General features: G+C 40.5%; 1 protein-coding gene across 8 annotated transcripts in view; it reads left to right on the plus strand.

Moving 5' to 3' along the window:
• Positions 1 to 26662, plus strand: part of LOC118429838 (arginine-glutamic acid dipeptide repeats protein-like) — a 95542-nt gene that overhangs the window by 66743 nt on the left and 2137 nt on the right. For 7 of the 8 annotated variants that reach the window (XM_035840444.1, XM_035840439.1, XM_035840442.1 and 4 more), the window contains 11 exons: positions 3745 to 3825; positions 11041 to 11197; positions 11533 to 11637; positions 15434 to 15642; positions 17291 to 17467; positions 19220 to 19330; positions 23841 to 23924; positions 24279 to 24545; positions 24867 to 25126; positions 25520 to 25739; positions 26034 to 26660. In XM_035840444.1, the coding sequence (XP_035696337.1) occupies positions 3745 to 3825; positions 11041 to 11197; positions 11533 to 11637; positions 15434 to 15642; positions 17291 to 17467; positions 19220 to 19330; positions 23841 to 23924; positions 24279 to 24545; positions 24867 to 25126; positions 25520 to 25739; positions 26034 to 26660 (2298 nt within the window). Of the gene's footprint in view, positions 1 to 3744; positions 3826 to 11040; positions 11198 to 11532; positions 11638 to 15433; positions 15643 to 17290; positions 17468 to 19219; positions 19331 to 23840; positions 23925 to 24278; positions 24546 to 24866; positions 25127 to 25519; positions 25740 to 26033 lie in introns of all 8 variants that reach the window. The other variant, XM_035840440.1, reaches the window with a different exon arrangement.

The following is a 26662-nucleotide window of genomic DNA, read 5'->3' on the forward strand; positions in this document are numbered from 1 at the left end:
TCAGCACACTTGATATGATGTAGCCAGATAGCATTATGGATTGGTCTGGAACTTTATTCCAAGTCTAGAACTCTCTCTCTACTTCTGTTTTTTCCTTCCAAGTCATTTGGCTCAATTGCATGTGCAGTGTGCCATGGAATCCTTGTTTTGTTCCACTTGTAGCAAGCAAATAAATATCTAAGAATGTGTTCCTTCTCCCATGACAAACTCTTGATAAGTGACAGCAAACGTTAGCGGGGTAAGGGTTACAGCTATGAATAATAAAGAGATGAGAAATCTTACTTATTTATTCCAAGACAATAATAGAACATTTCTGTCTAGCACGAAAACTTTTTCTCAAGTGGTTTTGAACCCATGACATTTTGTACCGCTACATCATCATGTGCCATACATGTATGTAGTCTACAGTTGTACAATGCTGCTGCCATTTGTACTCTCTAAATTGGTACCAAAATGCAGTAAATGAAAACAGATTGTATCCAATTCCCAAACCTGGTTACAGGTAAGCATATCAAAGTTAAGGAGACATTCTGTGTGATCTGGCGTAATCTCTGGGTGCAGGTGCCCTCTCCCTACTTCATGAACACACTGTGAATCCTGCTTACAAGGATGATAAACATGGGTGTTGGGAGAGGTCGAGGGAGAGGGCAGGGGTGGTGTATGAAAGATGCATCCTGCTTCAGTCTCACCCTCCGTCTTCAACGCCACATTCATCACTCCTCCCCGACTGTCCAGGGTGTGCTGTATATTGTCTGCGCGAGGAATCCGAACTGGATTCGCTTGTGTAACTTTGGTGGCCTAAGCATTGATCAGACTTGGTCTCCGTGAGAGTTGACCTTATAGTTGCTTGTGGAATGGACATTAATTGATGTTATCCACTAACATGGGTACCATCCTCATAGTTTATAGTGATTCTGTGTTGTTTGCTAGTGGGTAAACTACTAGGATGGGCCCAGGTTTAATAGTTGTTGACCACTGCAGGATGAAATGCAGTTAGTTTATAGTACAGAGCTAAATGTAAATTTGTGTACAAAATGTATGTATTTGCATGCATTATTTCCATTAACAAGAATATTGAAGATGTATCAGAGGTAACTGATTACAAAGTCAACTTTGAGGTTTGGAATAACCATTCAATTTTTAGGTTTAAGGATTACTTTTCGAGGGCCTGGATTATGTCAACAGCTTTGATACTTGTGCTCTTATCTGTAATCTTCAAATTCTAAAATTAAAAGGGAAAGATGGACTGTAGGATGGACCCAGAAACTCAAAGGCAGAAAATTCTATTTCATGATCGACATTGTCTCCAAATGTTTGCCTGGTACAGCAGCAGTGAGCAAAATCTGTATTTCTAACCACCAAACTCAAGATCTACCTGTAAATCAGTTAGTCCATGGAAGTCCATCCTAACTGATGTCACATCTGTATAGATGCACCCCAAGTAGAGTATCTGATCTGTCTGTAGGAAGAGTCAACTTCCCTAACTGTACAACCACTGATATGGCTGGTGTTATTGCCTTGCTCTTACATGTTGGGCAAACTGGGAATCATATAGTTATTAGTTTCACAATCTACAATGTCATAGAGTGTGCTACCAGCTGTTAGCATATTTTTTAATGAGCACCATGAGCTTTTTTATTGGAATTTTTTATTGTTTCATTGTTGAAAGCTTCGGGCGTAACATCTATCTACAATTTTTCAAACCGAATTTGTTGTTAATTGACTTGGTTAAGACCGCACCAATATGATATGCTGTTTTCCCAGTTTATGAAAAAGATTATGCTAAAATGGAAGTTCAACAATAAAATCAGTAACAGTTACTGAAACCTAAAACATTCAAATCTTGGCTCACAGTTTCAAGGAATGAATATTATCATATTCAATTCTTCCCATTTTGTCCTTTTCCGTCTTAGAACTAAGAATATGAATTTGAGTGGCCTTAAAAAGTAACAGCTTTTATTATATAAGGAAAAACTTAAAGTAACGTTTTAACCTTGTTTTCTGATTGCATAAATGCCATTTGTTACGGATCTGCTTATTGCACGGATTGTTTTATGTGTCTGTATCACGTGAACCAGATGTGGAGTTTATTGGACGTTTACGACATGCGGTGCGTTTCTGATTTACAGTCCCATCCATTGCACAAACATGTTGCGACTGACGTGGAAAAGTCTGCACAAAATGCATAATGGCAGATTAGAAATGGTGGAATCGGGGGATTTCTACGATTTACCTGCTAATAGCTAGGCAAATCGGCCCCAGCAAGTTGCATTAGGAGAGATTTGGTCGCTCTAAGCCAGGAGATTAAAGGATGAGAGAAGCGAGGCACATGTACTTATGGTGGGGGAGAACTGAACAGGGTGATTTAAATGGGAGAAACATGCCTGTGATTACATTTAATGGAAGCACCGAAATGTGTTTCTTCCTCTGCTGGTCACTAAGTAAGTCAGGGCCGATAAGGGTTCAATAAGCGTAACAATTATCGTTGTCAAAATAATACCTTTGAATACAAACTAGGGCACGCCTTGAATACAAGCATCATAGTACTGTTTACAAAACAGGAATTGAGGTTATCCGCTGTTATTTCAGTGTTATCCGAAAGATCATGTGGAACTGAGAATGGTATTGGAAGTGCCTAAGACAGATAAATCATAGGTTTAGGGCACATAATATGGAGAATAGCCACCCACAGCTGCAGGGAATGGATTCTTCCACTTCTCAAAGTCATGGGGGAGTCCAAAATCCCGGAGGATTCTCAGATGGATACTGTGCACAGAATATTTGTCAGTTGTTTGTGAGGGTCTCCTGCTGCCATTGATGTATGTTTGTAAATGTGGGAAAGGCTCCAGTGGCAGGGTTGGGATCTCTGTGATACCCCCAGTAGTCATGATCTCTTTGGTTGGTTCAACTGTAAATCCAGGCTGTGCAGATTGTACCTGCTTGGTCTGCAACGAGGTGATTTGAATTTCATGTGACGCGTGTTGATGTGCTGGGAGCAAAGGGCGCCCTGGTACAGTGCTCGTGTTGATTGTTGTGCGGGCAGGACTGAGTGGCGGGCGATCGAATCGAAATCAGTGCAAGGCATTGGCGAGTGGGGTTTGATGGAGCTAATAAGTCGTACCTTGGGCCGTGGTGTGTTGGCTAGATGATGGCAGACGGCTTGTCTTAAGGTAGACAGCACAGGTAATTTTTCAAAGGCATTTTCGACATGTTACATTTATTCCCAAAAGAGTTTGCATCAGGAATGTCACAAGTATTGAGAAGAAAGGTTGTATTTTGCACATAATATGTCTTAAAGAAAGCTTGAACCATTGTATTATTATTTTTTTGCATTGTCAATTGTTCACGGTAATGTTTGCAGTTTCCCAAACACCTGTCATGCCTGTCCCCAGTTTTGAAAAGGGGCTCAGACTTTATTGTACTTGGAAAATCTTTCCGTACATGTAATTCTAGAATCAGTACAGAAAGCTGGACCTGCATGAAGGCAGGAAAAGGATGTATCCTAAGGCCGTGGCTCGTACAAAGAGACTCGGTCGTGCAACACAATGCAAAGCAGGTTGTACGATTTGTTGTGAGCCGGCGTGGAACAAAGGACACGCGAGCAAGCATTTTAGGCCCGCACAGCTCTGAATAGCAGGACTGTCACAATTAATTTTTGTTGACAGGCTGTGTATTTTGTATGCCCATCCATTGTGCTGGCCAGTGGTATTAATGTGCCGCCACCCTTCTTTGTTCGTCCCGTAGAAACGCTTCGTGAAGGGGCTGCGGCAGTTTGGCAAGAATTTCTTCCGTATTCGAAAGGAGCTGCTTCCAGAGAAGGAAACGGTGAGTGCTTTCCTTTGTCCACAGGAGTGTTGTTTGTAATATGTATTTAATGGAGTTATTGAACCTTATGTTGTTGGTTTCATTGTGTGCTTGGGGTCGTTGCCCCTCCCATGACCATGTTGTACCAGTAGGGAGGGACCATGTACATATGTACACATTTACATGCTCAATATGGAGGCATGCATGCTACACATTTGATAGAAAATGGTTTGTATGAAATGCACACATTGTGCTATTTCTTTTAAGTTGAAAATGAATGTGACTGGTAAACAAAGGGTCAAGTATGTTGTGTTGTTCAAGTTGTTTGTTTTGAAATCAAATCTTGAGGGGAGAATAAGGACTGATACAGATGTTTGCAGTAGATTATGTACATGTATTACACTGGGTAGTTCATGTTGCTGGTTTTTAATATCATGGATGAAATAAGGACATTTTTGTTGGGGCTTGATGATTTAATATGAATGTTTGATATTGCAGGTGTGTCAGAAATGTTGAAGAGAACGTTAAGAATCCAAATTTTGTGGGGAATATTTTACAATATATGAATATCTTTTACATCTCCATAAAATTTTGTCCTTGCCCCTAAATAAAGAATGCACGTTTTAGCTTCTGATCCATCCAAGCAAGTCTACGTTGCTTTGAATAGCTGAGATACTTTTCTGTAATAGGTCCCATTACATGATTACCTTATAGCTACTTGTATTCTGGTTGTGCAGATGGTAGAAACAGCCACGATTTTCAAGGAGGAGATGTAGTAGAACTGAAAAGCAATTTCACAAACACTTACATGTATTAAATGCTATGAACAGAACCAGTTAAATATTAGTTTTCTGGGATTTTTATATTGTGATTAAAAATCCTTTTCTTTGTGCATCTTGCAACATCTTGGAAACCTGATTGGAAATCATTGCTTAGCTGAGGACTGGCAAGAGAAGGGATGTATAATAAGCTAGCCAAAAAGATCCTCCATATGTCCAAATGTATTCTTCTATTTGTACGTATCCTTGAATATTTAATCAATTTGTACTTGTTCTTTACAGTGTTGGAGTTACACTCTTTGTATATGTAAAACAGTAAATGTCAAGGTGGTATTGAAAATAGATAAAGATTGTTCCTTGAGATGAGATGAAAAAAGATTTGGCAGGGTGGTTGTTGAAAATCCTAGATATTACCCTTACAGATAAAAATCAGTTGTTATGAATAATACATGCGATAATACAATTCCTTACACTCTTACACACAAAGTATAACAGCTGGCCAATGAAAGATCAGATTGTGCCATTGTAAAAGGAAGCTTCACAACAAATGGACAGCAGAGCATGACAAATTTCTGTACCATTGACACGATAAGAATATAATTGTTATAATTGTAGACATGACTTTGTATTCAGGGACTTGAATATTAAAAAAAAAATGCTTGCAATTTCAATAAGGAGACACAACTTTATTGTAAAACCTTTGTAGATATTACTCAGTTCATGTGTTGCCCCAAAAGCACCAAAATCAAGCAACATAACAATGAGATTTGGCACAAAAGAAGTTTAAAAGTTCAGTGGTGATGATTTAAGATGTCTAAATGTCACCCTGCACATGTATGGCATTCTCATAAACGAACAAGTCAGGCTACAAAAGTTGAGTTTGCGTGGAGACATGTCACATGTACTGGTGAATATTTGAAACTTTAATTGATTACAAATTAGCTACACTGCTTCCCAGTTGTTCCCCACCATTAGTCCATTGATTTTCCCCAAAGAGACATACATGTAAGTGATTTGCCTGATAGAAGCAGTGGGACAAGATGTGTTATTATCCCTTCTTTGATGTCAGGCAAGTCAGCTGCCTTAGACTTGTTGTCTATATCAAGACATTCATTTTTTTTGTCAAGAAAGCTGTGTTAGCAGCATATGTATGGTTTCCAAATTTGTGCATAAAGTTTGTCACTTGTTATTTCTCATTAGTCCAACAGCTTTATTATACTACAGGTATGATTTCTTTTTTGTTTGTTGATGATGTCAACTCTTATGTATAATTATTTGGTACTCAAAGCCAGTTTTTAAAAAAAATGTCTGTGAGGCCTTCTCAAGAATGTTTTGAACACCTGGATATCTGAAGTGTGCATACCTCAGGGTTACGTAATGCTGCAATATTATAGCTCATCAAATGCACCTTAATTGTTTAATGTGGCTGTCTTAGGGTACACTGCACAATCGGGAGAGTTGATGGTACAACAATTGTTCTGTTTCTGTAAATTTCCAGATAAAATTCTTGAAAGTTCAGTCCTTCCCATACAGGGCCCCACCCGAGTTTGTTGTAGGCTGCCTTCATCACAGCTATTCCCACACCAAGTGTGTTATTGGGTAATTACAATAATGTAGGTAAAGAAGGAGTAAATCACCGGGCATTAGGCACGACTGCATCACTGTCGCTGTTCAAATAAGTCTTGCAGATTGCCATTTGTATCTGTCATCCTGGATAACAACTTTGGGGACTGATTTCAAGACTGCCATTTATTACGTCGGAATGGATGAGCGAATTGTGTGCTGTTCCTTGACAATTCCGACTAAAAGGTAGGCAGGACCCATACATAACTGTGGAATCATCACCCATCTAGTCAGGTTGGCCTTTTCAAAAGAGCAATTGGATTCTAGAGGGGAAGATGGGATTTTCTAGTTCCATTATGTTTTGTCAGCATTATTTACAGAGGGGGTGGATTGAAGTGTACCATGACACTTGAGCAGTCCCCAAGCTCCTGCACTGTGCCTTCTGTTAAGTTTTACAACTTGCTTCTTGCTGCAGAGCATGAAGAAAGTGGTAGATCATCTCAGCCCCCTTTTGAATACTGGAAGGCATGGAGAATCTCTGATAAATGGCCATGAAGACAAGATAACACAAACCATTGGACACGCTTAATTCCTTGAAGTATAGTTTGTGCTGACTTCCTCAATAACTGGAGGGAAAATCTGTTATTTATGAGAAACTTGTTTGATAGTGCAAAGATGGAATGTAATGTGTTCTAGTCCAAAATGATAATTCCTCTCAGTTCCTCCTTTCGAAAACTAAGTAGAACTTAGAAGGTTTGAGAAAAGTTTTAGTTATTGTCATCTTCTGGAAGATGCAGTTTTTTCTGCAGACAAAGTTAAAGCTTTCTTCTGTGATACGCAAAAGCAAAACTTCAGGAATGACTAAGTCTTCCAGTTTTAGTGTTAAGATACTGTACACTGTAAATGTAGGTAGATAGGGAGGTACTAGGTAACCTATTGTCTGACAGATGGAGGCCATTGAACACAAGTACTAAGGCAGATGTGGAGTTGTTTGCAGTGTGCTAAAGGTGCTTATCCTTGAAACCAATACTCAAGTCTATGCCCCACATGAACACCATAACTTATAGGTCAGCAATGTGCAGGTTGAGAGCAACACCTGCCCAGTCACACACCATGGGAGAGTGGGACAACAACTGCTCCTGCATGCACCCAGGTGTAACACCTGTTTGTCCAACACTCTTGGTGTTCATCCAGCCATCCCACAACAATCTGAACTTGATATCCTAGTGTGTCTGGGGGGGGGGCGGATTGGTGGAGGAAGGTTCAGACATTGTGTAATCCCATTTGTACTTCTCCTAATGACTTTGCCATTTGCTCAAATGGAGTGGGAGCATGAACTTTTCAAAGACTTGCCACATACTGCCTCCAAAGCTTAGGAATTACCGGTTGGAAATACAAGAAGCTATTCTAGATCTTTAAGGACTTGACAATCTGACACATTGCCAAGGCCATGCTTCAGGAACAACAGCATATAGCTGGGTGAGGTGTCTTGTTTTATGCCTACCTTCACATTGCTTTAACCAAATGTCTGTTAGAAGTTTGTAACTGTACAATTTTCTCTACTTTTATTGTGTCCCTGGACAAAGCAACATGTGGAGTATAAACTACATGTACTGTGTTTCTGGGTAGACTGTTTTACTGAAGCAGCTCAGCTTCTCATGTTTTGGTTAGCTTCTGTGCAAGGGTCAGGGACTCTGCAGGAAGGCAGGAAGCTTGTTTGTTATGGTTGGCTGTGGTGTGACTGGGAAGGATGGAGAATAGAGACTGAAGAGTCTGACTCTACAACTGAGAGATCTGCTTTCATTCTGTAACAACATAGAAGTCTACTGCTATTGTCAGTTCTCTCTTAACATGTTTTCGGATATAGTACTGCCACTAGTACTAGGGATCATTGCTGTTCTTCGTATGGATTGAAAAAATCGTAAGTCACTTATCTTGTGTTAATGAAGGACCACACCCTTATTCAGAACCTAACAGTAACACGCCACTTACAACTGGCTGAACCACTGATACATTTATGTGAAGGAAAAGCATTGAAAGGCAAAATGTAACTACATTAAATAAAATCTTTAGGCCAGATATTGGTTGAACAACCTAAACAATTTTTTGGGACACATAGTAAGTGATTGTGCATAAGGTCAAAGGCCAAGGATGCAACCTGTAAAAGCATCATGGAAGAGTAGTAGAAAAATTGACACAGTTTATCCAAATTGGTGATTAATAATGATGAACACCTCCACACAACGTTGTAAAATCATTTCAGATATTTTTTTCATATCAGGAGACTTCTCCTTCATATGAAACATAACGTGTACATGAATATCAAAGCCAGACAAAGGGACATTAGCACAGAGCAGCAAAGTAGATCCATTTTCTTTGATGTTGAGCTGAGACGATCACATAATGCAACAGTGATGAATTAGAGAAAAAATTGAAGGCAGATTGCCTCCTCTTCCATCCGCATGATCCAGCACTGAGCGAGAAGGTTAATCATGGCAGGGGAAGAAGCTGCAGCTCGTAGTTGATCCCTCACGAGTGATGCAGCGATGGCGCTCCTCAGAACCGCGGTACAAAGTGCCGTCTGGAAGGATCGATAACGCGCCTGCAGTCACACCTTGAATTATCCACCGATGTAGGCTGTGGCCAACTGCAGGCCATATATTCCCAGCCTCACAGCCACCAACTACTGAATTATTTAGCAGCTGTGGAATAGGCAAATCTTCCGCTACATTATTGTGTAAGCTATGAAGAAATTTGACACAGTTGAAACAACTTCAAGTAGATATTTATCATCTTCCTTGATTTTCACAGCTGATTTCTGTGGTATCCTTACATGTAAGTAACGGGTTGGTTTTAATACAAAGAAAATTTTGTACATAATACCAGTACATGTATGAGATATATACTGGTTACACTTGATACAGCCTAGAGTAGTAAAACGGACCAATTTCAAAGTTTGCTACAATCAGTGCTGTTGCAAAGATGCTACAAATTTGGTTGCACTTATCCAGCTTGATGCTAGAGAAAGCGGCTCTCTGCACTTCACCCTGGAGTGGAATACGTTATTCACAGATTATGCCATAAAGATGGCTTCTGGTAGTGTGAATTGGGACACATTAAATAATGGATGAAGAGTGGGGTTGAAGGTGGGAAGGGGGTTAATGGGAATATGACTTCCAAGGTCAAACTAACCTCCTGTAAATATAAATCATTTGTACATGTTTTTGCTAAAATTAACTCCAATTTTCACAGCTGTAATTCCTAAAGTTTAATGATCTTTGTTGATATTTTTGGTACAATATTCTCATATGCCTGACGTGTTATAAAATCAAGCTATTGCTGATTAGGATTATCAACTGTAATGTTTCTACAAAACTTATCTTTGAACATGGTCATCATCATTTTTTCCAAGTGCTTTGAGTTGGGGCTTGAATAATTTGTGTATGCCATATTAGTACCTGCCCATGACCCCAAGTAACCTCTCCTGCAGAGCTCATATTAACAGTGTGTGAATGTACAGCTGTGTATTATCAAATATTCATATTGTAGTCATGTTGTACATAATCTTCCTACATGTATCATTCATCAATATTTGTTCTGATACATTTGTTAAGGAGGGCATACTATATTTATGACAACAATTTTTCAGCACACGTGTAAAAATATCTAATGCTGAATTTTAACTTCTGTCTGAAGCTTCATCCTGAAAAATCTAATACAGGTACTAGCACGTTTGCATAGTTTTTCTGCCTTCCTTAGTCTATAATTTTCCAGAAACATCTGTGTATCATAATGTATTGTCACAGAGGTTTATTGCAACAGTCATTGAATGGAGTTTAAGTTAAATACTGTTTCAAGAAAGTTTAAGTGAATCCCACACAGGCAATGCATCCCACAATTACACGTAGAATACAATGTGTGACTATCATTAGAAAAGATCTTTTTATTTGCCAAAGGCTGCAGTAAGTTTAGAAATGGTACAGAGAAGAGATGGTTTGGCTCCTTTAAATTCCATCCATGGTTGAACCATGTCTTAAGAATCTTAGAGTTCTTCCAGGCTTAGAGTTTTGTTGCTGGGCTTTCTGTTTTACATAGTTGTTATTCCAAGCCAATCAAGCCTAATTTGTTATGCTTGGCTTTCCTTGGTCTTTAAACATGTATGCATTAGAGGAAATTTTTCTTTGCCAAGAGGGTGGTGTTATGCATGTGAGAATCAAAGAACTTTTAAGATTGATGTCCTTTGATGTTACAAATCCGTGTCCGAAAAGTTGATGCAAGATAAAAATCTGCATTAGTACTGTGTAGTTTGCAGCTTTGCATGCAGTAAACATAGATCACATTCACTGCAGGGTATGAGATAAACCTTGTAAAAACACACTGGTGGTAGCAGAATGAATATACCCCGTGGCAATGATTTCTGAACAGATAGGTTTGGTGTTCAAAGTATTGAGTGTAGTGTATCAAGATTCAAAAAGGTAGAAATGAGTTTTTTTTAAATTTTATAATAGGTCAGGGAATTACAGTCTGCATATATGTACACTGTTCAGTCTACAAATTTTCCTCTACCTTATCAACTATCAACACCGGGAACAACAAATGTTAAACCAGAGAGAGAGAGAGAACACCTGATTAAGTACCCCATATGAACACCACAGGGAGAGGAAGAAATACTATTCCATTACTCTGTCCAAACCATCAATAGTATAACTGTACAACTGATTGTTAAATAACCAGGTAAAATGTATAATCATAAATAATCATAACTATTGTTACTGCATCTTTCAGGAATTTCAGACTTGTGCAAGGATGTAAGTCCTGTTCTCCCTTAGCTACCTCTATCGTAACCCATATCAACATTCTTACTTATCACCTATGTTCCTTGTTGTTACTGCAGAGCGAGCTTGTTGAGTTCTACTATCTGTGGAAGAAAACTCCAGCAGCAAACAACTGCCGCCCTCACCGCAGGCACCGCAGACAGAGCACACTTAGGAGGGTCCGTGGAGTGGGGTCGCGTGCTGGCAACGGGAACAGGCCTCCCTCTTCTGAATTCTGTAAGTTTCTTTCTCTCTTTCTCTCTTTCTCTCATGCTATCCAGTTTAGCGTCCATAGGATTGTACCACATATTGTGGAGTTCACAATCATGCTTGCAATTGCTTTTTGCAGATAGTAATACAGGTGGATGCTATCTAATGAACACAACATTATATATATCAGTCACTGCCTTTGTGTATTATGGTCCCAAAAAGCATTGCAGTGCCCCATTCTTTTCTTTGAAAGGAACTTTCCACATTTGAAGCATATTATACACATTTTTCATTATCTAGCTTTTTGGAGGTCATCTTGAACTACATTGAGAGATCTCTTAAGATTGTTACTTTTCCTCCAGTGGACCTGAGCTCTGCCAGCGAGACAGAACTGGAGAACGTGGACAGTGAGGACAGCGACTCACGCGATCTCAGCGCCTACGCTTGCAGACACTGTTTCACTACAAGTGAGAGTCCTTTGCTTGTATGGTTTGTTGTAATCTGTAATCCTAAATGTAATAGAGAAAACATAAGGAAAACAAATATTTTCACCACAAAAACATAAGGGGATAGATTGTTTTTATTTACCCTTCCTATTCTATCTAAGTTAGTCTTCTATTGGGTCCATAAAAAATGGCTGTTGTAATTTGCCCTGCACGGTGAATGTCAAAGGTTTCCCAGGTGAGATGGAACGTTAACGGGCCAGCCGGCTCCGCCAAATCCCGCCTCCGATGTGTGCAAAGCTGTGTCATAACTCTAACTGGGCTGCACTTGCTCAGTGACAGATGCGTGATCAGGTGGCTTCCCTGCACTTGCGTGCTGAGAAAAACGCGGTAATAAAACTTAGCGGCAGGATAAGCAAAACCTCCCGGAAGGCATCCACCCAATTTCATGGTTGCATTATAATATGGTACCGACCCAGGAGGATGGGAAATCTGTGATGATGACAAGATCCTAGTGGGGACAGTTGCAGTTGCACTGGGTGACCTGGGCGCTGTTTCTCTGTGAGCAGCCAATTTCATGGTTGTGGTGACTTGCCATCTCTGATTGTGCGGTAGAATGTCAGCATAGGTCCAATGGATTACCAAAAGAAAGGTTGCAAGCTTTACAGTTGTGTAGTCTTCTTTGACAACAGACATCCTTTGAATCTTTGTTTATTTCTTTTAATTGTATATTTGACACTTTCTGAAGTTTTTGAATGCTTTATTCAGTTCGTTATACTCAACAGCTGTCAAAGTCACCTGAATGGCACAGGACACAAAAATTTCAGATCATAAGGCTCACATATATTTGTATGTATGCAAGCCTTATGCTCTTTGTACATTTATATGTTGTATTTGTATTGAAAAAGAGACTACACTGTATCTGAGTATCTCACGTAAGGCTGCATTCATGTATAAAGACATATAGTCATTTCAGAAGTCGCACATACACTGCCTTTATAAGTTGGTTTTCGTACACAAGGAGTAGTTCAGAATGCAAAACCTGATCACAAAGCCAAGAAGAATCAAAATTCCAAACAAGAGTGATAGAAGCAACACCATTTCATCATAGTAGCCAAAATTGTCTGGACTTAATTGGACATTAGTTGGCATAACATAAAATCAAATGTTCTCCTTTTCCTGTCTGTTTTCAAAAAGCAACACATCTTTGGTCTTATAAGTTCTTGTTAATACATGTATGATATGTATATTTCAAACCATAGAATTAGAATTTCTATTAGAAGGGATGCACCTGGGCGGTGCCCTTTCCCAACCCCAACTTGCTTTGCCTGCTTATAAATGTATGGAATGGGACCTCCCATAGCTCACGTGTTTGGAAGTTGAGCATCCTCAACAACTTAATGCCACAAGTACAGTACTGTTACAGATGTTGAAAATGTGGTTGCACTACATGCACATGTCTTGACTTCCCTAGAAGCACTGTTAAGTTTTATTGTGGTAAACTTAACATGTCTTGAGCTTAAACAAGTTGACACACTAATGTTTATGCATCATGGACATTGGGAATGTGTTGATGGTCGTTTTGGCTTGATAAAAACACACAGGTTGACTAAATACCCAGGAAATTCTTGTCTGGGTTATGAGACCATGTGTTTGGCTTGGCATCCGTAAATGGTGAAATATATTTGGCTTCCTGAACATTCCAACCTCTGCCTCTGCTTTCTAGGTATCAGATATCCTCTGGCTTTGTTGCCAAAATACGTCTGTATTCATGTGCGTGCTTGTCATCCAAATCACCAAGTCCTTGTGTATACATTTGCATGTTTACCGTGTGTGCAGTGTACACAAATCGGCCCGTAATATCCTCTTATCTGGTGAGCAAAGAGACAAACATTCGGTAAATGCCGCCCCGGCAGTGTAGTCTTTAGAATTAATGGAGGAAAGTTTCCGGAAAGGTGCTATGTTCTGGAGGTAGGTCATCAAGAGGGGAAGACATGGGACAACGTGTGGTGCAAACTTGTGTTGTTGGCTGCGTGTTTTGAGCCACCACGGCGGACAGGTGGGTGGTAACTTAAGCGGCGGTTTTGTCGGCAGGGTCAGGTGGAGCGAATGCATGACTCTTGACCCGATGTCACCACACAACAAAATTATTCGCCTGCCCGACAACCGCGGTATTGTCGTACATGGTGGCATGTTGTTTTTGGTTCCCTTGACGAGGTTAGGGGTGATGGAAAGTGTCGACTTTGCCCCGGCAGGTACTTAGTTGGTATTGTTCGCCCGGCTACCTGTGAGGTAGACACTTACAACACCATAGCACCTGTTACGGATGCCTGTCCTAATTACGGTGAACTCAAGGTATGCTGTGTTGTAAGTGCCGTGTTCGATTAGTACACAGACATTATGTCCAGAGTTTTAACACAGTGTGCTTGGTAAATGTCTTGATGATGGTCCAGACGGGTTGAAGGTTTGTTAGCACAGTGGGACAGTCTTTGGTTACTGTGGACATTTTCTTTTGCACCTGTTAATGCTGTGGAATTTTAAGTCTCTCCTTTTGTGAAAAGCTTACAAATGAATGTTAGTGTAAGTCTGCCCACTTGTTGAATTTGCTAGAACCCAGATTGTACAAAAGGTATGGATCGGTTCATGTTGTACTCTCAGACTTGTTGTTTTGGGCAAGAAAGTACCTCACAAGGTGTTTTAGTGGACATTAGTAGAAGCAAAGGTGTAAGAGTCTGTGCAATCAGGTAAAGAAGATTTAGAATATCTGAGTGGTTGCTGTTTTCACTCTATTGTTTGTGTCAAACAGTGTAAATGAGCCATGCCAATGTGATTATTGGGGTAGTGAGGAGGAAAACTGGTGGAACATGTTTTGAAGTGTTGTTGTTACTTCAGCTACATGTAGGAATTGTTTGTGTGCATTTACTGACAGATTGCAATGAAAATATACGATGATTCCTGCAATAGCATAGCAACGTATTTCTTGATCATGAATGTATGTACATTGTTTATTGCCAGTTAAGATAGGTAAATTGCATGTTTGAAAGTGCTTATCAAATACACTTTTACCTCTTTGTTTGTTCATAGTAATCAGGGAGAAGAAACTGGTTGTTAATGAATGACATACATTCCTAAATGACAGTACATGAATATGGTATTGACTATTGTGTAGGTCACTCATGTTTATGGGGTATAGAACTGCCCTCACACCAGAACATTTCCCTGCCCATGACACATCAGCCTGCTGATAATGTAAGAAGTGCCCCAGGGCCACGCTTTACAGCTTGCTTGCACAGCCTTTGTGACTTAATTCTCCGACTTTGGCACAATCTTCCTACTTGACTGCCCCTTTGTGTGCCCTACCAAGGTGATTACCTTGCAAGGGTTGCTCCAATCCGACCCTTTTAAGTGCTCAGGCACGAATGTTACAAGCAGCAATATAGGGGTGACTGGGGTCAGGGAGAAGTAATGTAATTGTGGATTTTATTTCTACCTAGTTATTCAGCCACATTTCTCCACTGAATATGGCGATACCTCATAGGCCTGCAGAAGGGATATTATGTCTCGGTATAGAAATTGATTTCAAAAGTCTGCCTGTTTTGCCAAAAAATATTTTAACAAATATAAAGCAAAGGCAAGAATTATGAAGTGGTTCCCACTGTATTTCTGATAAATTTTTCCTTTTCTTGTCCTATTTCTTGTGATGATTTCGCTTCATTAATGTGAATAAATGAGAACAAGCCACATGTTAGCCAGTAACAGACCCTGCAGATATTGTCCTGAAGCTCATGGCGCTGAATTAAAGTTTTCTTTTCTATTCCAGCTTCTCGAGATTGGCACCACGGAGGCCACGATAAGGTCATCCTTTGCACAGACTGTCGGATCTTCTTCAAGAAGTATGGGGAGCTTCGGCCGATAGAGACTCCGCGGGAACCCCCGCCATTCATGTTTAAACCTGTCAAAGAGGATAAGGACGATGATGCAATGAATTCTGGGAAAGCTGGTATGAGGACACGGCGCAATAGGGATGGGGTAAGTGTAATATTAGGAATGATGATATTTCCTGTAAAAGTCATGTAAATGCAAATTTACCTTATAGTATTAGGTAAGTGGAACTGAAACTATTACAAAGACCAGTAAAAGTTGAATCAGAGGGATTGTTGATTGTGGCAGATATGACAATATTTTTTGTTTTGTTGGAGGCAAATTTTGTAATCATTTTGATTTTCCCAAAGAACAAAAGAAGATAACTTTTTTGCAACCTCCAAGTGGAGTTGACTCCTCTCTGATGTTTCTTGTACTGTTGTACATAAACTGATTTTAAAGTCGTGTCATTTTCCATGAGATGTTAACCATGAGATTTTCACAATATACATCATTTGGCTTTTTATATATATGTATGATAACTAAGCAACCTCTCCCTGTAATACCCTGATACATGTACTAGGAAATCTGCCAATGTCGTCTAGGTGCTAGAAAGATCCAAAGGAACAATAAACTAGAGTTCGGGGACCTCATACCTCCATGAAATATTTATTGCTTTTTTGTGGATGGTATGTATGTTTATAGTCGGTTGTATTTGAGAGTAATGGTTATATAATATAAATGTTATGGGAAAGTAGTGGTGTATTTATTTAATGACACAGAGGATGTCCATCTGATTAGTAGTTATCAAAATGTGACACTTAATTGTGTAATGTGCGTTTAAGAGGTCGACGGCATATGGTAGCGTGGTGTTCCTTAAGCTTGATGTTTGGCATTTAAAATGTCTAAGGTTGTCGGCATTATTGAGGTTCGACTATGTGCCTCAGAGCTGTGTGGTGGGAGGAAGTTGGGAAACTCAGAAAGAAGAAGGGACGTGGCCAACTTTAGTCAGATGGTGATTTGATTTTCCACCAATATGTCATAACATCAGCTCTTCACACGGTGCAGAAACGAGATGCACACTTTCCTCTGACAGCCCTACACCAACTGTAAGATGAATACTTGGCGCCAACCCCGTCTGCTAAAAAACCATTGGCTACGAAAGAGACAACTAACAACTGTCCCTTATCGTAACAAAATCAGAACATCTGTATCGCCCATAAAATTTCTGACACCCAACCCAGATGAGAGGACCTAATGGCATTTTAATCACCATGTCACTCAAATCAGCAGTACAGTATGTGAGACATCCATACCTGTTAAGCATTATCGTTAAATGTACCTCAACTTCTTACAATTATACTTACGCTTAACATCTCCATGATATCCTAAGCAGACATAAATAAAACTAATTATCATATTAAAAAACTCTGGGTTCCCCAAACAGCTGTCACCTCACCATCTGCTTGGAGTTAAGCCCATTAACAAACACATAAAGCACGATGCCTGTACCAATATATCTCAAATATAGGGGTGATTTCTGATATTATTACATCGATTATAAAGACAGATACGGCTCCCAAAATCTCATCGATTCGAGCTTTCATCACACCCCACCAACTCAACAAGTATGAAACCAATCCATCCAGCCGTTCTTGAGTAATCATCTACACAGACAGAGACACATAACAGAAAATATAACCTCCATTCCATGACATTTCATGGAGGTAATGAACTGTAGCTAAAGGATTTGGAACTGTGCTCGAAAGCCAAGTCTTAGAGATGAAATTTTAACACACCTGTCTCTGATCTTCAGGTGCAATCTAGACACAAGGGGAAGGCCAGCTCCAGCAGTCCTTCGGAGTCTTCCTCTCCTGTCAATCACTTGGCCAACGCCCGTCACCTGGGACAGAAGGGGCGACAGTCTCCCAGCACGGGCAGCACCACCAGCAACAGTAGTGACAAGTCTGTGAAGAAGAGAAAACTTGGAAAGGTAAGATTCAATGATATCTATACGTATGGTAGGATGCAGAACAGTGCAATTATGATGTCATTTCAAATTGTCTGTGTTTTTATTCAAGGTGAAATGTGATTAAGAAAAGGGATACGAATAAAAGGATTGTATGCTTGCATAACAGTTATGGCTCACAATTTTTGTCTACCATGCCCTTTCTATCATAAAAGGAAGATTTCTTAACTAATTCAAAGCTATGTGTAACTTCTAATTTAATTGTGATGATATTCAGTGACATTTTTGTTAGACACAATACAATTTTTCACTTTATTATAAGTTTAAGCAGCTCATTTACTGTATAGTTTTCTTAACTGTTGAAATTTAGAGATAGAAACTATTGCGGTATTTTGATGGTTTTTTACTAGTACATGATTTTTTATTGTGCATTCAAAGGGGCCGGATTCTCTATCTTAACTCCAAATGTTTCTTCACCTCATGCATATTGATGCCCATAAGCCCCCATGAATCACAACACCTTCAGTGTTTTCATACCAAATTTGTAACACTCTTCACTTAATGACAACGATATTGACAATGATAAGCCTGTGACCTCTGAGTAACCTTCATGGAGAGAAATGGCTGCCATTTGTCATAGTGCATGTGGCTGTCAGCACTTTTCTCATAAACTCTGATAGGATCAGGTGGGATGTACCAACATCTGTGTGTGTGGGGGTGTTAACATAACACCTGTTAACATTTTTGTTTAAACAGATCTTGCATGTAAACCTGAAAGCTAAGTTTCCCCAAAGTGACTAACAAATATTCCTTCCTTTGCTTCTTAATAACCAGAATCATTTTTGAAGACTTTATGAAGCTTAATCCTTTCTCTTTTGGTCCCCCAAAACCATAGCTGTGTGCTCCTCAGCTGTCTTGTGATATATATCAGTGCAAATGTGCAATAGTAAGAACTATAAAAAAGAGTTACATTCCTCATCGCTGCATATTATGTTACACATGATAACTGGAATAATGATCATACGGTGTACTAGTATTTTATTTTCTCATCGTCCCATGCAAGATATTTTACTCTTAAATAAGTATAACAATGAGGTATTTTTCTCTTGCTCATGTCAACTCATTTCTTTTTGCTAAGTGGGAGCTATCAGAATTTGCAGTGTGTATCCATTTTTGTTTCCCCCTCCAGTCAAGTTCTTTGTGCCCGCTCCCTTACTCCAACTGCATTCAGGAAGCTTTGGTACTGAGAATCAATAGGCTTTGCAGAGCCAGCTAAATAGGCAGGATATGGAGGTTAGCAAGGTGGCGCCATGCCAGATAGCTACCAATGTATTGAACACCCAAACTATGAATTGGAGATAAAAAGGGAGAGTAGCTGTCAACGTGTTCTTTGAGAGCTCTTGAGCTCATGTGGTCTGCAATTTTGAATGCCTTGAGGTGATGAGTGCCTCAAGCAGGAAAGAAGTTGAAGGAAGAAAACATTGATATAAGAAGAAAGATTCCACAAAATGTCGCCTAAGTCAGGAACACAAACATCATGTTTGTTTTTACCATATTATGATAGTGTTTAACATAGTGTTTAAGTTTTGTCCATGATTGAGACGACATGTGTCATCTAGCTTAATTTCATAGAAACTGCGCTAACTAAGCTAGATTTGTTGTAATGTAAGGGTACACTCTTCAGTGTAAGATTTTCAAGATATTCTATCAAATAAACCAGTAAAAATAACCTTTCGTCCAAACAACTTACCATCTTGGTTGTGTGTCTCCGTACAGGGTAATAAGGATGAGGAGAAGGGCAGTAAGAAACGTCACCGAGACAAGAGTCTGTCAGAGGAGTCTGAGGCGACCAACTTAGAGGAAGGACGCCATAAAAAGTCGAAGCAGGTACGAGCTCAACATCCACTGATCTTACCATTTAAGATGTTATTGTACCTTTACAGTTGTCACTTTGTCTTTGGTGTTCTGCATGTGTTAATGCTGACTTAATGGTACATATAATGTTGAGCAGCAAATTTGGGACATTGGACATTTCAGAACACAACACTGAAGCACATCCAACATGGAGGTGAAAAAAATAGTCAAAGAAGGAATTAGAGTCCATGATACTTCAATCCTTGGTTACTCTTGTATGGAGGGACACAAACTAGGGTTGCCAAAAATATTCTTATAGTGAACATTTAATGTACTTATCAAGGAAAAATGTGCTATTAAGAAAGATGCAAAAAGATTAATCTGCAGTCTACATATTTTTCATTGAGATTCACATGAAATTTCAGGTACACTTTTTGATATTCCAAAAATCACTTCGGTTCAAATAATTCATACTTCAGGCCTAGAGCTTCAACGTCATTGTCAATTCCAGTGGCATCAGTGTGTATAGGGAGTTCAGGCAGTGTGGTGCCATTTGACATAACCTCTGCACCCCGGTTTCCTTTATTCCTTGCCTGCTGTAGCGAAGAAATCCCCTGGCACCCGATAAGTGATGAGGTAGCAAACAAGAACAGACGTGGACTTCAGCGCTCTTTGGTTGAAGTCAGCAGATGTGCTTAGAGAGTAGCTTCCCAACAATGGAAATCATTACGCAAGAAACCATTGGCTTCCCTTGTCATACCAAATGTGTCTTTTGTAGCCACGTTGAAAGAAGTCTGCTTTGCTTGAGAGGATATATGACATTCCATGTTATATGTTCAGAAAAAAAATGTCAGCATATATACTAACAGGAAATTCTCCGACAAAGGGTATCCCTCTCTTTCAGAATTCTTGACATCTCTCATCCATCAAACACGCCATTCCCACATTTCCACAAGCATTTCTGTCTCCTCGCTGCCACTTTATGGCCCTTGATATATCTTCTTTGACAAGACAGAGCCGTAAAACTCTGCACTTCTCCCAACCTGCAGGAGATTTTCCCTGTCATGTAATCTTTCACGGCCGAGAAGTAATTAGTGTTCATTTCCCCCAGCATTTTTTGCAACAGTATTTCAGTCAGAAATTCTATTACATTTGTTCTCCTGAGGATGTAAAGCCATTACTCTGCCTACTTGTGTAAGACTGGTAACGTCCCAGGGTACTTAGGGTGTCTTAGCTTAACTTACAGCCTTCGCAACTACCCTTTGGGTAAAGCAATTTCATGGACATCTCCTGCAGTTAGTAGTGTGTTTCTTAAGATGGAGCACTGCGAGGTTCTGGAGTTAACGATAAATTTAGCATACATGTGTGGGTGACGTTTATGCTCTTAAACTTGAGAAAATCTCTAGATCTGCATCTAAGATTGTTCATAAATTTAAATGTTATTTTAGCAATGAAGCTTGAAACCTTTTGACCTAATAAGTATTTATTCCAGAGAAATGGTCTTTCGTTGGAGATTTCAGTTTCAGTAATGGCACTTTTTTGTCTGTTGTAAATCTTGTTGGATGTGTAAAAAAAATTTATTCACACTGAGTAGAAAAGCAATGTTAGCTGTTATTGTAAATCTATATGTTGCAGTGTGATATATGCCTGCAGCTGATATTCTGGACATATTCTCTCTCTTTGCTGCTAGGCCTGTAGTCAGGCCCATAACTCAAATGGACCAGTAAAGTGCAGGTAGTCTGTCGTATTGAATACCTCACGGCTTTTCTCCAAAATGTTGGGGCAATTTCCTTTGCTTTGGAGGGAGGCAAATCTACATTATTTTCTGTCTCTTCCCCTTCAATTGTTGCACCACAAATTCCTTTCTTTCCTTTTTAGTGTTCTGTCTGTACATGTGTGTAACTAAGTACCCACTAGCCAATTATTTTTTGTAACCCTCCCTTCACAGTTTTGAAGGAGAATGTCTTCTGTGTTTATCATTTTACCAACATAATTGTATATCTACAGGTGTAAGTAAAATGGAGTGTCTCAAAATAGCAGTTATAAGATAACAAGAAAACGTGCACTGCATCTCTCCATGAAATGCCTTATCACATCAGGACACACCAAATTATTTGTTGGTTCCTGGATTCAAGAAGATAGTTGTAAAAACATTATGAAAACAGAGACTGAGGACCAGGTATATGCTTTCGTGTACTCACTCAGTTTTATTCAGTGAATTCAGTAATATTCAGATTTTCCTCCTTGCCTTCAGCTTGTATGATGTTCATATGCTATTTTTTCACCTTAAAATATCTGACAACCAAGGAAATAAAATTTGTGTGGCCTCAAGTTACCAACAAGTTAACACTGATTTTGACAAGGAAGGAATATTGGAGACAAGGAAGAAAAATTTGATATCCACATTAGGAATATTGGCCTATAATACAATGCACAGTGGCAGTCCAATTTCTGGTTTGAACATCTGAACAGCCTTTTCTGGTCATTCCCCACAGGTCCCCTTTTACTCATGCCCACTAATGTCCAGGCAAATGGCATTTTCCTCCCATCAGAAAGCCACCAAATACAGATCTGCGGACCTGCACCGCTTAATGTTCACCTCATAATGACTTCAGCCTCAAAGGGTCAAAACATAGGCTGGTGCCTTTTAACTCCTGACTGTGAAAGGTTTTCAAACACGGGGCGTTTGCTTTCAACTCGAGAGCCATTTAGTGGAGGTCTATATCAGTTTTATTCTACCGTGCCACAAAAAGGGAAAGCCACTCTGATGTCGATGGTTTGAACCCAATGCCTCGTGATGACAAAGACCATTTGAATTGCATGCACTGGTTATTTAAGATGTAGAAATGAAAGTGTTGCAGATGATGGTTGTAAATCCTTTCCCTGGAGTGCCCAAGATTACATCTATTGACATGAAAGACCAGAAGAGTTATTTGCATAACCTCATACCTGTACATTTTTTAACGGATTTCGAACTAAAAACTATGGATTATACTTTGATTTTGAATAAAGACATGTTGAGCTTTTAAAGAATTTGTAGGTGATTTCATAATGCTTAGATCTGGGTTGAAAGGAGATTCTAGAAAGGTATAGTTAGTTTCTTTGATTTCAGACATTCAGGGGATGCCATGTGGGTCTATGGATTTTTCTCTGTAGTTCAATTTAAGCTGAAGAATTGGAGCCATCCAGTCTGTATGTCAGGGTTCAAGAAAGGGCAGAAAATGCAGTGTCCACATATCAGCACGAATATGTAGTAAACACTTTTCCTGCGGCATTGATTTTAATGTGAATATTTCCTCATCAGTACAGTGAAAAAATAAAGCCCTGAATACTTTCCAAAGGATGTCATGCAAAGAAAAATGTGAATTCCATTTCATCCCACAGTTATTAATTTTCATCTGCATATCAGGCGGACGGGAATCCAACTGTACAACCAGGAAAGTGTATTGATTTTCAGCTGTTTGCTGCAATCCGTATGGATGAGCGATGTTCTATGGGCAGCAAATAGCCATGTCTAGTGAATTTGACAATTCCAGATGTTGCAATAATGTTGCATACTTAGCATCATCATCAGATCCCTCTGTACAATGCGCACACTTTAATACAAACTTCAGAAACAGCCAGTAATGATTATGGATATCAAAGTGGGTTCTTAAGAGAGATGTACCTGCACATTTGTGTAGGTACGGGGAACGTAAGAGGGTTCTCCACCTGCGGCCTTGATCAATGACAAATATACCTGCCACTTTCAATGCAATCCAAATATTTTGAAGTTTCCTACATGTAGAGACAGTCTGCCAACCACCCATCCTTGTCATATGTAGATGTGCTATCATGGCTTTAGCCTCTCCTATAGAAGGGAAGTTCCGTATTATCCCCAGCTTTCACCCAGGCACCATGAATGTGTGATCTGATCGTAGGTCAAGGGGTCAAGCACACTGAACGTGACTGGCATGGGAAGGGTGCGAAAAATCGTTGGAGACTGCAAAGTGCATATCAGTGGCTGGATGGAACGGTGTACCAGAAATATCACATTCATTTAGACATTCTGTGTAACCTGAAAACATGAGAAACATGGACATATTTGCTTATGAATTGAAATATGCAAGACTGTGTTTGAAAGATAAGCAAAATGTCACACCCAACAAGGACTGTTCAAACTCCATTCCTGTTCATGTTAATGGACCCAGAAATTGCATACTTAATTAGTTGATAGCAGCAAGGACGTCTGATATAACGTCCTTGATAGCAGCAAACATTGGTAAAGATAAACATGTTAGAAATATTTGCTAAGAATTTATCAGACAAATATACTGTGTACTGCCGTTATCCTGTACATGGCTATTGCAAAGACAATAGGGGGTGCAAGATCTAACCCATGCAAGTTTCTAAGTGTGTAAAATTTCAGATCATCGAGCTTACACATGACATTGTGTAAGTGATTAATCAGTAAGCATTATGCTTACAACAGTGAGTATTATGGAGTTCCACTGTAATGGTCTTAGATTGAAGTTAACATTGAATCCTTGCTCTGTTTCTGCAGACTTCTAGTCGATCGGAGAGTCCGTCAGAAGCTGCCACCAGTGACAGTGGGAGCATCAACGAAGAAAGCTGCAGTGGGATACAGGTAGGAAAACTTGTTCATTTATGACATAACATTACATGTATTTAAGGATACGTAATGTAAACAATATCAATATAGATATAATGTTTAACCAGCATTTATTGTATTTGTTTTTGGACAGAAAAGGAATGATTTTTCTTTATTTGATGTCTCAATCAATCTCAATCAATCTTTATTCATTAAATCAACATTACAGAGTTACTCCTTAGCATCTCTGAATACCATTGATCTTACAATGTGAAGTAAATTATTACAGCAACTAAGCATCAGTCAATGGTTTGTTATACAGACAACAGATGTATCCTGTACTGTTAAAGAGTTACACTGTAAATAATGAATGTTGCATGTATTGTGCAGGAGTATACCAATGAGGATGAGAACTCATCGCCATCGAGTCCAGAAAACGACAACGACAGTGACTACGAGCCGCCAGCCTCCACCGCTCGCGAGGACTCGCAGCCGCCCAGTCCTGTTCCCATCAAGCCCATCCCGCAGGTGCCACGCCTACCCACGCCCCCTCCCATGCAGGAGTTACCGGCCACGCAGCCACCTGTACCAGCTGCGGCACCTGCAGGCCCACCTGTTCAGCTGCCGCCACACCCCCTCCCTCCACCTCCCATGCAGGTAGGAACGCGTGACTTTGACTTTATTCAGATCCACATTTAGCATGATCTACAAATAAACTACCGGTACATGCTCTGGTCGTATGGTGTCTTCTCTCTTTTCTACAGGCAATCTGTGTTGGAAAGTTGACCACATGTACAAAATGTATGTTAACTGTGAGCTTCGACAATGATACCTATTGTATGATCTTAACGTCTATCATAATGTGTAAAAGGGTTCAACTTTTAATTTTACATTTACTTGGAGAATTATGAAAAAGTGGTCATTTGCCGAAAGGAAGGGTAGATCTACTTGTGATTCAAAATGTTCCTTTTGTTACAGGAGCCAGACGTCCCCCCACCAGTGCCAAGACTTCTCCCCCCACCCCCACCACTCCAGCCTGCTGTCCCCCTCATCATCCCCAAACAGGAACCCAAGTCCCCCTCTCCTCCCCCCAGAGAACCCACACCCCCTCGGGAGCCCACCCCCCCAGCCAGCCCAGGCACCCCCCCTTCCAGCCCAGAAGTGCCCAGAAGCCCCCGGAGCCCGTCACCGCCTGCAGTGGTGGTTGACAGACAAGATCACGTTAGTGCCTCAGCAAGGTACGCTTCCTCTCTGGGTCTTCTTAGATTGTGAATATTGAATTGATATCATGCATTTTGGCTTCCATGCATTGGATAATCAAACAATCCTTCAATCAATGTGAATGCTATGATATTTTATTGCATTATAATTGCACAAGAGACAACAAATGGCAACTTCTATTACTCACTAACATATTTAGGAAACTAAGCTATTCTGTAAGGATAGTAGCATGGAACATGACTATATTATATACATGTACTTGCAAAGTCTGGTGGAATTTCTTATAGTACACTTTCTTGTTTCATATGTGCTGTCTTATATTACATGTACATGCTCACATGTCCATGTATATCAAATACACATCATTGGAAAATAAAACATTCCTATGTTTGTCTGGTTCATTCCTACAGATTTATCCGCCACCTTAGTCGTCGTGACAACACGTGCAGTCGGACGGACCTTACGTTCGTTCCACTGGAGAACACCAAGCTCGCCAAGAAGCGCGCCGAGGCCACCAAGAAGGCGGAGCAGGCCAAACACGAGGAAGAGAGGAAGAAACAGGAGGACGAGAGGGAGACGAGAGAACGGGAACGGGAACAGGAACAGGACCGGGAGAGGGAGGAGAAACAGGTGTGTGGGATGTCACAGGCTGAAACAAACTGTCGCTTAAGTCCATTCAGCTTGACTGTGATCGAACATGTTACATGTAACGTTAGGTGTGAGATACATGTCCATTGTGCTGGCAAAAGGAGGATGTAAATACTTTTACCTTTCTATTTAGATATCCAGTATTTCAAGAAAATAATAGGAGTTTACATTTAGACGAGTTGACAATCATTTTTTTAGGTATTTTATAGTACTACATGTATTGACGAACCAGAAATTCAGAATTTTGCTCAATACGTTGTACGACTTGTTTTCCAGCGGAGGCCCCCGACCTCCCCACCCCCGCGGTGTTCCACAGCCGATGTCCAGATCACAGGCCCACATGTCCACCACCAAGGGCACCACGGCCAGGGATTCCCCTCGTCCCTGTCCTTCCAACAAGGACCCTTCATCGGGCCGGACACCCCTGCCTTACGCACGCTCAGCGAGTACGCCCGTCCACACGCCATGGCTTCCCAGGACCCCAACATGCCTTACCACCTCCCGCCCGGCTTCTTCATTCCCGGCGCTCCCGAGCACGAGATACGGGAGCGCGAACTCCGCGAGAGGGAGATGAGAGAGCGGGAGATTCGGGAACGCGAGCTGAGGGAGTCGGGATTCAAACCTGGATACGAACTCAAAGCAATGGAGCACGAGCAGATCCGTATGAGCCAGATGGAGATGCACAGACTGTGGCAGGGCCACCCCATGGCTCCCGGCCACCAGCCGGGCACCGCCCCTCCCTTTGCCAGCCCGTTTGGACCTTACGCCCCTCCCGGCAGCTCGGTACTAGACCAGAGAGAGAGGATGGCCCACCCCATGCACCACATGGCCGAGTCTCCTCACGTCAACCCTGTGGAAAGACTAAACGCAGAGAGACTGCAGGCGGAGCGCAACATGGCGCTGGC

The sequence above is a fragment of the Branchiostoma floridae genome, chromosome 14, assembly GCF_000003815.2.
Source record: "Branchiostoma floridae strain S238N-H82 chromosome 14, Bfl_VNyyK, whole genome shotgun sequence".
NCBI lineage: Eukaryota > Metazoa > Chordata > Leptocardii > Amphioxiformes > Branchiostomatidae > Branchiostoma > Branchiostoma floridae.